Source organism: Gouania willdenowi, chromosome 22, assembly GCF_900634775.1.
Source record: "Gouania willdenowi chromosome 22, fGouWil2.1, whole genome shotgun sequence".
NCBI lineage: Eukaryota > Metazoa > Chordata > Actinopteri > Blenniiformes > Gobiesocidae > Gouania > Gouania willdenowi.
The window spans coordinates 25142044-25157543 of NC_041065.1; the positions used below are offsets into that span (position 1 = coordinate 25142044).

The following is a 15500-nucleotide window of genomic DNA, read 5'->3' on the forward strand; positions in this document are numbered from 1 at the left end:
CACAAATTCAAGGAAACTGCACATTTTTTTCCAGGGCTCACAGTTCTCCCACGCCTACCTGTACATAATGGAATTCATTTTTAATCTCAAATTGTTGTAAGAACTTTAACTATTTCCAAAATCCTGCAACTTTCCTTTAATTAATCCTCAAGATTTCCACAAATAAAAATTGGTCATAAAATCAAGTAAATTTCCAGTAAGTGTAGATCCTGGGACTGATATTCTGATCGCTTATTGCTCGATATAGTCTGCCTTACTGTATATACCTTAAATACTATTATACGTGGATGTGCAAACTACGGCACATGAATGGTAACATTTCTCGTTTAAACCACATATAATGTGGTCCACTTGAGTTTGAACTGGTTCTTTTTTGACCCCTGAACTACAGTAAGTTCTATCTTTGGTTAACATTTTGTGATTATTTAAGTACTTTTAACATAATCCTGCTAAGACACAAACAATTAACGCCTGTGAAAATATTACCTCCTTGGAGGAGGTTTAAAAAAAAACTACAATAAAATGTAGTTTTAACAATCATTATTATAGATTTCTTATTATTAGTAAAGAAAAGTAGGTTTACGACCAATATTTAACATACAATGACAAATTTAAAGCAATTTGTATAACTTCAAAAAAACTAAAGATAGATTTTGGTTATATATATATATATAGTCTGGTACACAATCATGATCACTAAAAAGCCTTTATTGCACACAAATTAAGCATTGAAATCTATATTCACACCTTTTTTTTTTGCAGATGAACGCAGGAATAGAGGGTTAAATGAATGGCAATTTAACATGACGGCTAAACAACATCCTTAAAAAAAGAAAATTACAAACACTAAAGATGTGATTACAACTACAGCTTCCTATAACAGTGATTCGTCTCATTCAGCACATGCTCCCGAGCAGTAGTTTTCACCTAAAATGATCAGAAAATGACAAAGTTTGCGGTGTCAAGAGAGTTTGATTGAATCGTGAGCCTCTCTAACATCTAGCGACATGTAGCAGGCGTTGTCGTGGTGGCATAATCGTCTTTTAGATCATTTGCAAAGCAATTAGGCATGCTTCTACTGCAATTACACATAAAGATAACAGCTTCGGAGATAAGATGCTATTCGTACTACATTTTGAATAGTTGATAGATAGCTGCCTCAGAGAACTAATCTCTGCAAGATACATTTAAATCCCTTTAAATTAAATTAAAAAAAATATATGATAAAAAAAAAGAATAATCATATACCTGACTTGCTATCATTCAATTAAATTCATTAATTGAATATTCTAGATCTAAATCCTGAAGAAATGGCATGTGATTATTACATCACCAATACAAACACCTTTTATGAGGTGCAAACACTTTCACTACTTTTATCACAGACAAACATCAACTCTGATATTCTGCTGAACAAGGCAAACACAGAAATACTGTTAGCTGCCAAGAAAATGTACAATAAGACAAAATGTGTCTCCATCAGGGCTGGGGTCAATGTTATGAAACGTAAACGTGTAATTAATTGGTAATTACAATTATGTCGTAATTATAATTTAAATCATAATTGAAAAAATATGTTAGAAAAAAGCGGTCATTTACAATGTAATTAGACGCAAAACTGGGGAACTCTGTTACAGTTCTATGGTTTACACATAGGCAAACGTAGTAAACCATTATTAACCACCGATTAATTATCTCGAGGATTGTACTATTTAAAAAAAAAGTTAAAATCAGGGGGTATTCTGACAGAAAAAAAGGCTAAGACGCCCACATCAAAAATATTAATACCAATATTTTCATGGATAAAGTAGCCTAATAAGGTAACCAAGAGATGAGAAACAAATCGGATGATAGATAATATTTTCTAGTGTATTTTACAGCCCATTTAAGACCCGACCTGTTATCATAAGAGATGCTAACACAAGACAAAGGCTAAGATTTATGGGCTTTTTTATTAAAGGCTCAGTAATAGTGAGTAATTGTAATTGAGAACGGAATTGTAATTGATTTCAGGGGGAAAATAGTCATTTTATTTGTAATTGGAAAAAATGCTGCTCAACGTAATCGTAATTGAGTTGTAATTTAACATGGATAATTGAAGACGTAATTGTTATTTAAAAAGGTAATTGACCCCAACCCTGGTCTCCATCACAAGACCACCTGAAACCACACACGGCTCATTGTTGAAAGGAAGCCCTGATCCAACACTGTGCGCTTTTGAAATCCAAAGTGGGGTGAATTGTGTTGACTCCCAACATGCGTTTGTCAGCAGGAACCAGAGAGAACTGCGCCTCGTTTTGCATGTGCTTCTATCATCGCGACACACTACCCCGCCAGAACAAATGCCTCTGACAAGAAAGGAAATGCCTCTGACAAGAGGGAGGGGGGGAGGGAAAAAAAGCAGATTCCTCTCTGACCTCTGACCCTGGGCTCACGGGGGCCGCCCTGCCTGTATGCATACAGAAGGAGGTTCAAACAGAGTTTATGACTGCATTATCTCTCTTCTTCCTCATCACCTCTCCACCCGTCAGTGGACACTGGAAGCCACCGCGCTGAAGCGGGCCAGGCATCACTCATTCACTCGCCTCCTAGGTGCCTTTGTCAGGTGATTGCTGGCGGAAAAAGGAAAACAGATCAATACATCTCCCATGGGTCTGACAGGTAATCTTTACCTGGGATGAAATATGAGTGGTACTAGCATGCTGGATTCCTTAACTGTAACAGGACAATTGACTAGCTGTGCCGATGCTATTCCCTCCATTTCCTTGCCATCGGAAATTCATTTTGGGGCACGAGGTCCTGCTAAGTCGCCATTACAGTGGCTGCTAATTACCCTCAGGGAAGTAGAGGTATTACTATAATGGATCTTCTCCATCAGTCAATGCTCTGGCACCAAACCTGAAGCCCAAAGCTCCTCTAAAACACCACCCGGTCAATACTTGTCAACAAGTTTAAGGGTATTTGTTCTGAAGAACTCAATCCATCCTAATTGTGAAGCCCAATGAGTCCTATTTATATAAATCACCTGTATATTCCGTGGTCTGCTTGGTCGGATGTAGGATGGTTGGTGGGGTTGCGCTTTGACTGATTTCTGTAGTCGGATGTCGTATGTGTGAGGCATCCAATCAGACCGGTGCACACACACACAGTATTTATAAATGTCATCTCTCCCCAACTTGATCATATAAAGCTCCCTCACACAGATTATTGCAGACACATAACTCTTATTAATTCTATCAGGTGTGAGTCCTTTGTTGAATAGGCTTAAATGTGTCGTGGGTGATGAACCTGGAGAAATTTTCTAAAAAAACATAAATAAATCTTTTGATTATTGCAGAAAAAGCATATTGCATATTTGTATAAAATAAAACGTACATGTATGACTTCTAATGCTTATCTTAAAGCTGGGGGGTAAAAACTGGCTCTGCTTTTGGACAGCGTTAGGGTTAACTAAAAAAAAAAAGTCACCTGATCTAATATGACAGCTGATCAACTGTTCCCTGCAAGATTCCAGTTTAAAGCTGCGAGAGATAATATTTTGTATCGGGTAAAGACATAATGTAGGCCTCATAGATCAATAAATCACAGATAATTTACTCACTAACAAATGAAAAAGGTTCAAATAGCTGCTTGAAAGTCCTTCTCCATCTCCACTGTAAACAGTTTGTTCACATTGGCTCTGTTGGAAATCACATACTAACGTACTACTCATACTATGTCTTACGTGAAAATGTAGTGCGTTCACATTAGATAGTATGGAAAGATTGAGTACGCAAGAAATACCTGGATGTATACTGAATCAGGAAATTTTTCAAGAATGCACGATGGGAACACTAGCCATTCTCAACCGCCTCATGATGTATTGCGAACGGAATGTAAATTTGTCCCGGGACCGACTTTAAGCTAAAGTCAAACATCCTCTGTTCAAAACAAAGGCATCTCCTCTCGTCTTTCATTATTCTTTAACGCTTTAGTAAATAGGGCTCTTGTTTTGTCAGTAGCACAATGGCGGGTCTCCAAAAATCTCCAAAATGAGGACAATAAATTTGTTTCTGTGAGTTTTATGGATCAAATAACCAGATGTTGTGATTCTACTTGGTCACCTTTTTTTTTTTGTAGGTTCGAAATACATCTTTGGAAACATGGAAGTATACTTCAGTTGGAACGCTCATCATCCTAATCCTCCACAACATGCTTAAAGTATATAGTAGACAGTATACACATTGAGTTTGTAGTGCATAGTACAGAGTATGCCACTCCAAACACAACCTATTGTCATAAAAGTCTTATACATTGCATTGTGGGATGCGGAGTCGTGTAGACGGATGCATCATAGTGATTTTTATTTGATTCTTAATGTGATTTCTTTGTGTTTACCCCAAAAGAACTCGACCAAAGTTACTTCCCAACACATTACTGGTGTTTTCAGGGACTGAAAGCTGCGGCAAAACAATGGCTGATGTTTATTTTGGGGCTTAAACGGAAAGATCTGAATTTTCAATTTCAATAAACCGTTTACAGTGGAGATCAAAACAGACATTGGAGCAGCTATTCCAACCTTCTATATATGTTTGTATGTAATGATCATCTATGTATTGATCTATGAGGCCTACATGATGTATTTTCTGTTTAAAAAAAAAAATATTGTAGTAAGTGGGGTGTCAAACTCATTTTAGTTCAAGGGCCAAATAAGGACCAGTTCAATCAACAAGGGCCACAGTTTTTAGGCAGAAAAACAAACAATTTCAACATTGATGTGCCCAAGTTTGCACTTACAGAGTATGGAAAGTATCAAGCAATAAGTGACAGCTAATTAAATGTCCTTTGATTTATTTATTTTTTGACCAGTTTTTATTTAATTTGGGGAGATTTTGTGAAATAATTTGAAAAAACTTCAGGATTTTGGAAAAATCAGTTCTTTCAACAAAAATGTACAACTGAATTGTTTGGTCATTTACACAATGATTCATGTTTTCTATGTCATTTTCACTTTCTCCAGCGGGCCGAATCAGATGCTCTGAAGGGCCCGATTTAGCCCCCGGGCCTAGAATTCGACACGTGCATTAAGATGTACATCGCTGCACATAAGGGCAGATCCCTTCAAATACTGCTTGTTTGTCAGCATGGCGAGAATAGACAGGTTTGATCCCACTCCTGACTGCCATTGATCTATTAATGCATTTGATGGTGAAAGTGCTGAGAGGATGTTTACCCCAAGGGTGAGTGAAAATACTGAGTATAGGACTCTGCCGCTCCAGTCCCCAGAGCTGTCCCGACTCTTCCCGTCTGGCTTTCTTTCACTTTCTGCACAGCTCTTTAAAAAAAAAGCTGAAAAACAGGCTGTTCAAACAGATTTGCAGCTGGCCTTGAACTTAAAATACTTTAGTGTGGATTTGAATATAGCAGTGAAGCTATAGCGAGAACAGAGGCGGCACTCTGAGAATCACCACTACACTCAACCTGTGTTGTGTTAATGAGCACCTTTGTAGCAGCGGTTGCTTTTCAAAACCCCGATAATAGGACGCCTGTACTTTGTGTGGCTCTCTACTGGTGGTCGCCTTTATGAACCCTGTTGCTGCACTAGCCGACTCCTTTACCTGAGCACAGTCTCCGCGTCCCTGCTGACAAACGCCGCACCGCTACAGTGGACATAATGGTTGGATTGTGTGGTAGCAGGTGGCCGACGAGACACTGTGGAAAAGGGTTGAGCTGCCAATGTCTACAGTCAGACCAAGAGCCTCTTGAAGCTGCCTTTTTTCTTCAAGGAGATGGCAGAGGGATTAACAAGGCTTGATTGCATTAACATTTGCCATGCTTAATATGCTACCTGTAAAGAGTAGTAGTCTAGTAACATGCTGATTTGAAGAGTAATGATGTGGTGGTTGTTCTTTTTTTTTCCTTCTTCTTCCTTTTGTTCTGAAAAGTTTGTTGGCTATAAGGAAGTCATGTCCATTTTTTATGCGCAATTTACTTTTTTTTCCTCCGACCACGTGTCCAGATGTTCTCCTTAATGGTTTCTCTTGTGTTCAAAACAAACTTTGCGGCCGGGTGAGAGCAGGTGACTCTGGCCCAGGAGCACTTGGTCCCACAGCCTCCAGGATTGAGATGTTTTCCCCTCCTTGAGTCTCGTCTCTGCGATGATCCAAGTGAAACGCATTGATAGCTGCACAGAACACAAAAGACACAAAGTGATTTCTTTTTTTCTGTCACTTTTTTATATAAAACGTCCGGTGTTATGCTATATTTTTCACCAATCTCCATTTGTTCTAAGAACCCCAACAACATTGTATTTGATGTTTATTTTCCCAAACTCACCTGTTTTCTTGAGTTTTAGCCACTGAAAAGTCACTTTCAGACTGTTCCTAAAAACAGGCTGTTTTTAGGCCTTCATGCATATGACCACATAAATTCGCATTGGGTCACTAACACGTCAGATCATCCCATAAAAGTGATACGAGGCAGGATAACGGCTGCTAAAAATGAAACTGATGGTGAGCGCCTGCGCTACGCCGCAGGGAAGTAAACTCAAGTTAGCTGTTTCAAACACTCGCATGAGCTGCTACATCGCTTTCTTGTCCTCCTCACCTTGTTTGAACACAGAAATAATCAATTTAAGATGACAGTCCATTGTTCTGTCCTACCGCTGCGTCGCATTGGGTCACAAACACGTCAGATCACCCCATAAAGGCAATACGAGGCAGTATAACGGCTGCTAAAAATGAAACTGATTGTGAGCGCTCACGCTGTTCTTCGGATTATCTTCAGGAGGAGGAGTTTCCCCCATTCTTACAAAATGTGGAATAACAAGGGAGGGAGGAAACAATGTTGGCCCTCTAAATGAGGCTAAAAGAATGTAGCAAAACCATTATGAAGTGAATTTTTCATAATACTGCCCCTTAAAAAGAACATGTTCCATTACTGATTTCACATTTAGTTGTAAAAAAAAAAAATCCAAGTTTGAAGCAATCTTTTTAATAGTATAACATTAATGAGATTTTGGTGATGTGAGTGAAATCCAATTTGGCCCTGTATGACTAGTGGATATGGTTATTAAAAGGCCAATCTGTGCTGCCCCTGGTAGGCACTATGTTTTCTACTCAATTCATCACACTTCACATCTCACTGCCTTCCTTCCTTTTTTAAGGTTCCATTTTCCCAGTGATCTTATTCATCTTTAAAGCTTTTTTGGCTTTTTGGCACGTGAGAAAGATGCGCGGCCAATTTTCACAGAATGCTCTTAGAAGATAGAACTTAAAAACAATCGCACTTCCATACACGATTTCCTGTTTTTCCTACCCTCAGTTTGCTAAATAAAAAGCTCTACCTGAAAAGTTAGCGGCGGTCACACAAGACATTTTGCGAGGCAGTCCCACAGCAGAGGACAAGGGAACTAGAAGTGACATTGTGGCTCTGGGCTGTCTCAGAGGATTAAGCATTACAGCATTCAACTGGCATGTGCTTTTGCTCGTTCCCCTTTATATTTGCTTGTGCCTCTTTCCAGATCACTTCTTCCACAAACTGATCCGCCGGGCAAGATAATTGATTAATATTTCTTAAGGGAATGATGACTAACCATTGCTTGGGTTCAACCAAAACACTTGGCTTAGACATAAAAGACTCCATCAAGATTCAGGGTATTTTTTCCCCTCGTATTTGACAAAAAAAAAAAAAAAGGGCAGGAACATTTAGTTTGTGAGAGTGTTAAAACACATTGTTTGTCCCAAACAAACTCAACCAAGGTCAAAGGAGTTCAGGGAAAGACTGGCTTATGTGTCTTGAAGAAATGGTGTGAGATAGCTTTGTTTTATGTATATTCTTACACAGCAAAACATTTTAGATACTTAAAGACGTTAATCAATGCAAGTAATGCTAGGATTGCAAATATCTGATGAAATCATTTTGATTTTGATTTGTTTTTTATTTTGTTAAGTAAAAACAATAATAGTGTGAAGGTACAGCATGGTGGACTTCCAGGTTGCAACAGGTGCCTTTCTTTGGAGAGATTGCATGTACTCCCCAAACAAATATACTCAAACATCACCCATTGAGAACATTTGGGTCCCGAACCATTTGCTATCTTTATTTTAGTTCTTTTGGCTGTTCTAACGGTTCATACCTTTATATTTGGCTTTGGGAGAAATTGTCCTTTAAAAGGGAATTAGAAAAGATGTTCTATTATTTTGAAATGTATGCACAAGTACCACCTCGAATGTGCTCATGTACACATTGATTTAGATTTAATGCTGTTGAAGACTAAGCAGGTATAGAGTTGCTATAAGTCAACCAATCTGCCTTCAATAAATGTTGGTATAAAGACTGTTCTTTTTACCTTTTTATTTTTTACTAATTCGAATAAACAAAAACACGTGTAGGTTCTGTGGACACTGCAGGATTTTTAAAACGTACATACATTTTTCATTTCTAAATAAATAACCGCTTGTACTGAACAGAGAAATGAGAAAGCTGTTAGTGGCAGAATTACAGACTAAACATTCATCGCTGGTAATAATGGGACGTTGAATGGAAAGTGTTCCACTATCTTCACAAGCTCTCATGTGATGAACAGTCATCACAGGCCTTCCTGGAGCACTGCCCTTCCCCCTGTTTATTAATCAGCTAATTACACATTGACAGTAATGAGCCTGCTGATTCCCACACTTAAATGAACAGGGCTGAATAGCTCTTTAATGATTAGCCTTTGTGTTTTGTCTCTCCTGCCCGGCCTCCCTCTACCTCGGTGCACACGCACACACGTGGCTTCTTTCAAAAAACAGGACATTCAAATCCTACCTCCTGATGAGAAGGTTTGCACACAAGTGAGTTGAGAATCAGCCATCTGACTGCGCTACAGGAAAAGCTGTCAAATAAGAAACATTTAGTCCCAAATGCAGCAGGTTCACAGTTGCACTGCATCAACTAGTGCATATGTGTCAAACTCAAGGCCCAGGGGCCAAATCCGGCCTTTTGGATCTTCCAATTCGGCTCGCAAGAGAAAAAACATAAATCATTGTGTAAATGAAACTCCATATTTGCAGAGTCTCACAGTTTTCCCGGTGCCACATGATGGCAGTCATTTTTAACGTTACTTTTTTTATTTTTACTGTTGAAGTGTGCAGATCTCTTTTTTGCACGAATATATTTTAAGCTCTGGCACCTTCGCAGATTTAGGATGTGAGTGCGGTGATTCTACGTCTGAGTTCTACTGTTGAAAAAACAAACATTTTTTGCAATATCCTTTAGTTTTCCTCAAATTATTACATAATATTTCCCTTAATTAAATAGAAATTGGAAACAAAATAAAAAAATTGAAAAAATCTAAATGAGGAAGGAGATACTAAAAAGCCTTTATTGTATTGGCCAAATCATTAAAAAGCCAACATGTTTCAACCAAGCATGCTTTTTAGTATCTCCTTCCTGATTTGGATTTTTTTAATTTTCGGAGTGCCTGGTTCCCCCATTTTTTGACAAGGTTCTTACCCGTATTATTCCAAGAGCACCTAAAACTGCTATACTAACACTTTGAGCAGCCACTCATTCCTTTGCCTTTGTTCTAGGGAAGAATAATGTTGAATTTACTTGTTTTCCTGCATAAAATCTGTGGCCCACCTGAGATCAAACTGCTCCGTATTTGGCCCCTGAACTAAAGTGAGTTTGACACCCTTGAGTGTGTGCTTCAAATCAAACTGAGCCTCCAGCAACAATTCGAACCCACCATGAAAGTTTGGTGGAGCAGTGGAAGCAGGTGCAGGTGGATATGAAGGAGATGTGGGGGGAGGTTGAGGGTTGGTGGTGGTGGTGGGGGGGCTTGAAGGACAAGAGCAGGGTGTGGAGTGGAGCAGGCGAGGGCGAAATAGTGCGGTGGGCTGCATTTCTGTCAGCAGAAGTGATGGCTGAGATGTAGCGTTATTTGTCTTGTGCTGCCATACGGCGTTCGCACCAGCCTGGGCATTAATGAGAGGGGGCCGGACCGCCGGGCAGGAACATGGCCGGTTTCCGACGCAGGTGATCTGTCACGCAGCCGTCTTGCTCGGGCAAGGAGACGCATGAAGACAGAGGAGAAAGGAGCGCCGAGCATGGCGCTGGCCTCCACATGAACAGAACACACACGTGTTGTACATACAGGCGTATGAAGATGAAGTAACAAACTTCTTCTCAAACACTTTCTATAAACTTTTCCTGAAAGAGTCAAACTAAAAAAAAAATACTTTTTATTCAGAGGGATGAAGATAAACGAGGGACAGCAGGGGAGGAATAAAACTGTAATGAATAATTAGCCTGAGTATGAGATCATCCAAGGCTATTACAATAAATCTGGATCTTTACAATCCCTGGAACATCTCTAACAAATGTCCTCACTTTTGACAGTGTTCATGTTCACTGAAACTTTCAAACAAAGGGCAACTTTTTATTTTTTCATTATGCAACTATTTAAACTCTCTAAAGCAGTGGTTCTCAACCTTTTCAACCCGCGACCCCCCCAAAAAAGGTGCCAAAGACCAAAGACCCACATTGTACCTGAAGGTGGCTGAACACGAATGTGAGCATTCATGTGGAGACAGGGCCATCTATAAGGAGGAATAAAAAGGAGAGAGGTTTTTGGGGTCCAATCATGAAGTCAGAAAAATGACGGTCCATTGTTCTATGAATCTGTGATAACCACATTTATTATTTATCTGAATAATATCCACTGCTAACCAGGAAGTTTATTTTTATTTGCACTATAGTATATAGTCAACTAGTTTAAACTAGTAAATAATGGGCATGACAAACCATGATTGTGGTTAAATAGGCAAAGCAAAGCATGAAATATGGTGGAAAGGGGCAATAACAGGTCAACATATGTCACATTAGGTGAGAAAGTTGAAGGAAAAGGTTTATAAGTGTTGAAAATATCTTGAAAGTGGAAAAAATAAGCAGAAAAGGCATTAAATTTGATGGATAACCAAGTAAGGAAGTAAGTAATCTTTATCTATAGAGCGCTTTTCACAGTTAAAAACCACAAAGTGCAAAACAGAAAATTTCAGTATTAACTCATCTAAAGAGAACATGGAAAAACAGTCACAAACAACATGGCAAGAATGGGAAAACGGGAAGTGGCAGAAATGGAAGTAATGAAGCAAAAACGCATTAAAAAGAGCAAAAATATGGCAAGAAAAAGTGATGGACAAAGGTGAAAATACGATTTTGCAGAAAAAGGGTAAAAAAAAAAGCAAAAAAGGGCTGAAATTGTTTAAAAAAAAAAAAAAATTCTAGGTTTCTTGAAGGCATCTGGCGACCCCCACCCAGTGTCTCATGACCCCAAATTGGATCCTGACTCCAAGGTTGAGAACCACTGCTCTAAAGTGTATGACAATATAAAAAGCCAACCCGTGCGAACAACGGTATAAAACAGATAAAAAGCAAGGACTGAATGCTTTGTTCAGACTTCAGTAAGGACTTGTTGGACAGAGTTGGATGTTTTGGATTGACGGTGGTGTGAAAAGTAGAAAATGGTCAATTTAAGGCTGAGAAATGGAGTGGTCATCTAATCCAAACAGATACCTAGCTTGATAAGTTGTTGTTTTTTTCACAGCTGGCTCCAGCACTGGTCTGGAGGTGCTAAAAGGGTAAAGCAGAGAGACAAAGCAACAGCTGGGTACCCCCTTCAGTAATTCCCCGCAGAGCCCTGGAGCAAACCTTGAGCTGCAGACCATTTTCACTCTTGATTACAGAGTTTCAAATCAACCACTATCACCTATAACAATCCACTTCCTCTGGCTAACTCCAAGACTCGCCTGTCATGTTCACTAAGAGCGATGCCCATAGCGTGTGCTGTGCTTTCCTTTCCCCACACACACGTGGAAAACAATCTCTCCATGCAAACAAGATGTTTACCAGAAAACAACTCAGTAAATCACTGGATCTGCTTTGATTTTATTTATTTTTTTTATTTCCTGTACATATTTATGTCGGAGTGGCAGCAAACTCAGATTTTCACACAGCAGGTAAAGCTTGTCAGAGTAATGTGCATCTCCTGGCGGTGGTGAGATTACTGAGGAGAGACATGGTGCAGCAGGCTGCCAAAGTAAAGATTTATACAGAGCAGTTGCAGCTGCAGAAACTGACATTGGGCGACATGGGACGCATGATAAATCATGGTGGACAGGGGGCATGAGACTTGGGAAGCAGGAAAAGACTCTGAGGTAGGTATAAGGGCAGGGGGTGGAGGGCAGGCAGCCAATCAGAAACTCTCCTTATCAATCATTCAGCAAACTGATGCATATAGAAACGCTGTTTATTTATAATCATTTTCGTTAACACTTTATAATAACTATCCGTTATATGTAGTCAATACATCATTATTAATAAACTGTTAGTTAATGAGTTATAAATTACTTCTTGACTATTTGCTCACAGTTTGTTAATGATTTATAACTATACCTTATAAATTAGTAATACATCATGGATAAGCTATTAGTAAACTACTTACTAACGTTATTTATCACGTTATTGGGACATTATTCTAAAATTTCAAATATTGCTCATTTACTAACATATATAAAGTTATATAAGTTGGTCAAGAACTACAGGAAACGTCTGACATTTGTAATTGTTGACAAAGGTTTCTGTACTAAATATTAAGTTCCATTTTTCTATTATATCAAATACTTATTTTATCCAATAAAAAGCAAACTAATTATTTGAAAATCATATAATGTGTTTTTGTAGATTTTTTTTTAATATTCAGTCTCTCACAGTTGAAGTGTACCTATAATAAAAATTACAGACTTATCCAGTATTTGGAAGTGGGAAAACGTGCAAAATTGGCAGTGTATCAAATACTTATTTTCTCCACTGTCGTTATAAATCATTAACATAGAGTTAAAGTGTAATTTATGCAAGTTATCTATTGGCTATCTATAAGGCACAGTGATAAATCCTTAAACTTAGCAAATATTCAATAAGCAACTTATAACTCATCAACTAACAGTTTATTAATGATCTATTAACTACTTATAACTGATAGTTATTATAAAATATTACCTAATTTGTGGCCATCAAACTGTACAATTCATCACTGTAACTTGACAGCTTTGATTGATGTATATTATCTGTATTATATTTGTATATTTGTATTATTATTTATCTTATTCAATTTTTTTGTAATGCAATGTGTGCACTTGTATTTAATCCTTATTGAATTAACAGTCTTTTACTTAATTATGTAAATGTTTCTTGGTCTTTCTTTCTTTGTTTAGTGTTTATTCTTTTTATTTGTAATATTTCTTGAGTAATTAAATAAAGTATTCCTGATTCTGATTTTAATGTTTCTAAATAAATGTCTATTGATCTCTAGTGAACCAAACTAGATTTTAGACGTGTCCACATAAAAACAATCGAGGCGAATGTCAAACGTTTTATATGCGTTAAACATTTTAAAGTGATGGTCTATTCCCACATTTTTTTTTTTTTACAGGAGTTGGTCTGTAAACCGTCAACAAACCGAGGGATGCCCCTCGTTCTGCATGTTGAAAACGTGGGGTCTCCAGGGGCCAAGGGTGAATCCTTTTTCTACTTTTATGGGCAGTGGTTGAGCGGCGGCGGCGGCGGCAAGGTGAAGGACAGAGTTACCGGTCGCTCCATCACTCAGTGCAATAAATGAATGCAATCTGTATCCAAGTAAAGCATTGGCTGTTTTTAAATTCCACCTCTTTTATCCAAATGAATGATGGACCCTGGTACGAGGCTCTGTGCAACAATATTAATGTACATCAGAGGCCTGAACCCCCTCACTAAATCAGGGAACCACCGGCATCTGTTATTTAAATGACAAACAGCAGCTGCAGGAGTGGAGCAAAAAACTGGCGGACACCGAGGAAAAGGTGGACAAACCAATTCAGATTTCAATCCGGCAAAAACACAAGGCCTCGAGCCATCAGGCTAATGAAAAAAGGCAGCTCCTCCTGGTCTAAACACATAACACTGGCTGTTCTGCGCCTCCTCCAATAGGAAAAGCTCCAAATCACGCTTCTCTTCATCTCTGTTGATTAGAAAAGCTCTAAATAGAACACACCGGTGACCTTATATCCTACCCCCCTATTGTTTACATCAGTTAGCCAACCAAATGCTTTATTCTCCTCATGTATTCAGGTAAATCACAGTCTAAAACCATACTGAGCTTTAAAAAAGGCTTGATACCGCATATAAATGTTTAGATGAAAACTGGCAAAACTATGGAGCGCTAACTAAGCAGACACAGCAAAGATAACGCACACTTTCCAGATTGAAATTTGATCCATCAACTCTGCCAAACTGTGTAAATTGCAACTTCATTTGTGGTCAAAAACCCACGGGGTGAGATTTAATAAAAAATTTGGTCACAAAGGAATTTTTAAGTACATTTTTGGAAAGCTAGCTGACAAAGGAATTAACACTTGGCAATTACCAAGCTTTTCATTTGAAATATAATCAATGTTTTAGTGATTGACTGGTAATCTTTAGTAGGGGTGTCCCGATTCAATGTTGATATCGAATATTAGTCCAATATCAGCCAGAAAACGAAAATCGGATTCTATCGGACTGCATCTAAAATCTCCGATATAAGCGTTCCGATAATATATTTATTTTATTCAATTGTAGAATACTGTAGATATTATGTTGAAGGTTAAAATGTATGTAACCCATTAGTTAATAATAAATGGGTCAGTTTTTCTCATCCCTACTGTTGCTGACTATTGTTCTCTGTTTGAGTGACATCACTTGATCAAACCTTTTCTAACATTCCACACTACAAAACAAGTAATAAAAGTATGTATGATTCGTGCTGATACCATACCGGATCGATATCGGTATCGACCAAAACTCAACGTTGCAATATCAGTATCGTATCGAAAGTGAAAAAGTTGCATCAGGACATCCCTAAGTTTTAGTGTGAAACACACATATTTACCCCCAAGGAGGAGGTCATACTTTCAAGGCCTGTTAGCAGGATTACGTCAAAAACTAATTTTGACAACATTTTAACCAAACATAGACTTTTTGGGTCGTGACCCCATTTTGATATAAAAAAAAATTTTGGTGACCCAAGTGACATTTTTTTTTTCTAGAATTAGCTTTTGATAATGTTTGTTGTTGCCAGAATTAGTGCACAAAGTGACAAAATGTGCCAACTCAGATTATTTTACACTGCATTTTATTTGAACTACATTTTTTAATGTGAAAGTATAGAATAGAATATAGTTTTGGTGTGTGTGGTGTAGAATAATAATCAAAAAACATTTAAAAAAAAAAAATTCATTTCTTCAAGATTTACTAGACATTACAGGCAACCTCAAGTTGTTGAAAAACACTGCCGTACGCCATTAAGTTTATATTACCTTTACGAGGGGATACTGTTTCATGATCAGTTTGAAAAATCAATTGGCAAAAGTTTGGCTCAAATACTGTTGGTTCCTTCATTACCCCACTGAGTTTCATCCGGATTTGATCCGAATTGTGCATTTCATCACCATTGTTTAAAG

At 38.1% G+C, this 15500-nt stretch overlaps 1 protein-coding gene across 4 annotated transcripts in view; it reads right to left on the reverse strand.

Moving 5' to 3' along the window:
* Positions 1-697: 697 nt before the first annotated feature.
* The window catches only part of LOC114456358 (G patch domain-containing protein 2-like), a 33939-nt gene continuing 19136 nt past the window's right edge, over positions 698-15500 (reverse strand). For 2 of the 4 annotated variants that reach the window (XM_028438074.1, XM_028438071.1), the window contains exons 10-11: positions 5598-6163; positions 698-2612 (exon numbers count right to left, since the gene is read on the reverse strand). In XM_028438074.1, coding sequence (XP_028293875.1) covers positions 6027-6163 — 137 coding nt within the window. In that variant the 3' untranslated portion in view covers positions 698-2612; positions 5598-6026. Of the gene's footprint in view, positions 2613-4905; positions 6164-15500 lie in introns of those variants that run through there. The other 2 variants (XM_028438073.1, XM_028438072.1) reach the window with 2 other exon arrangements.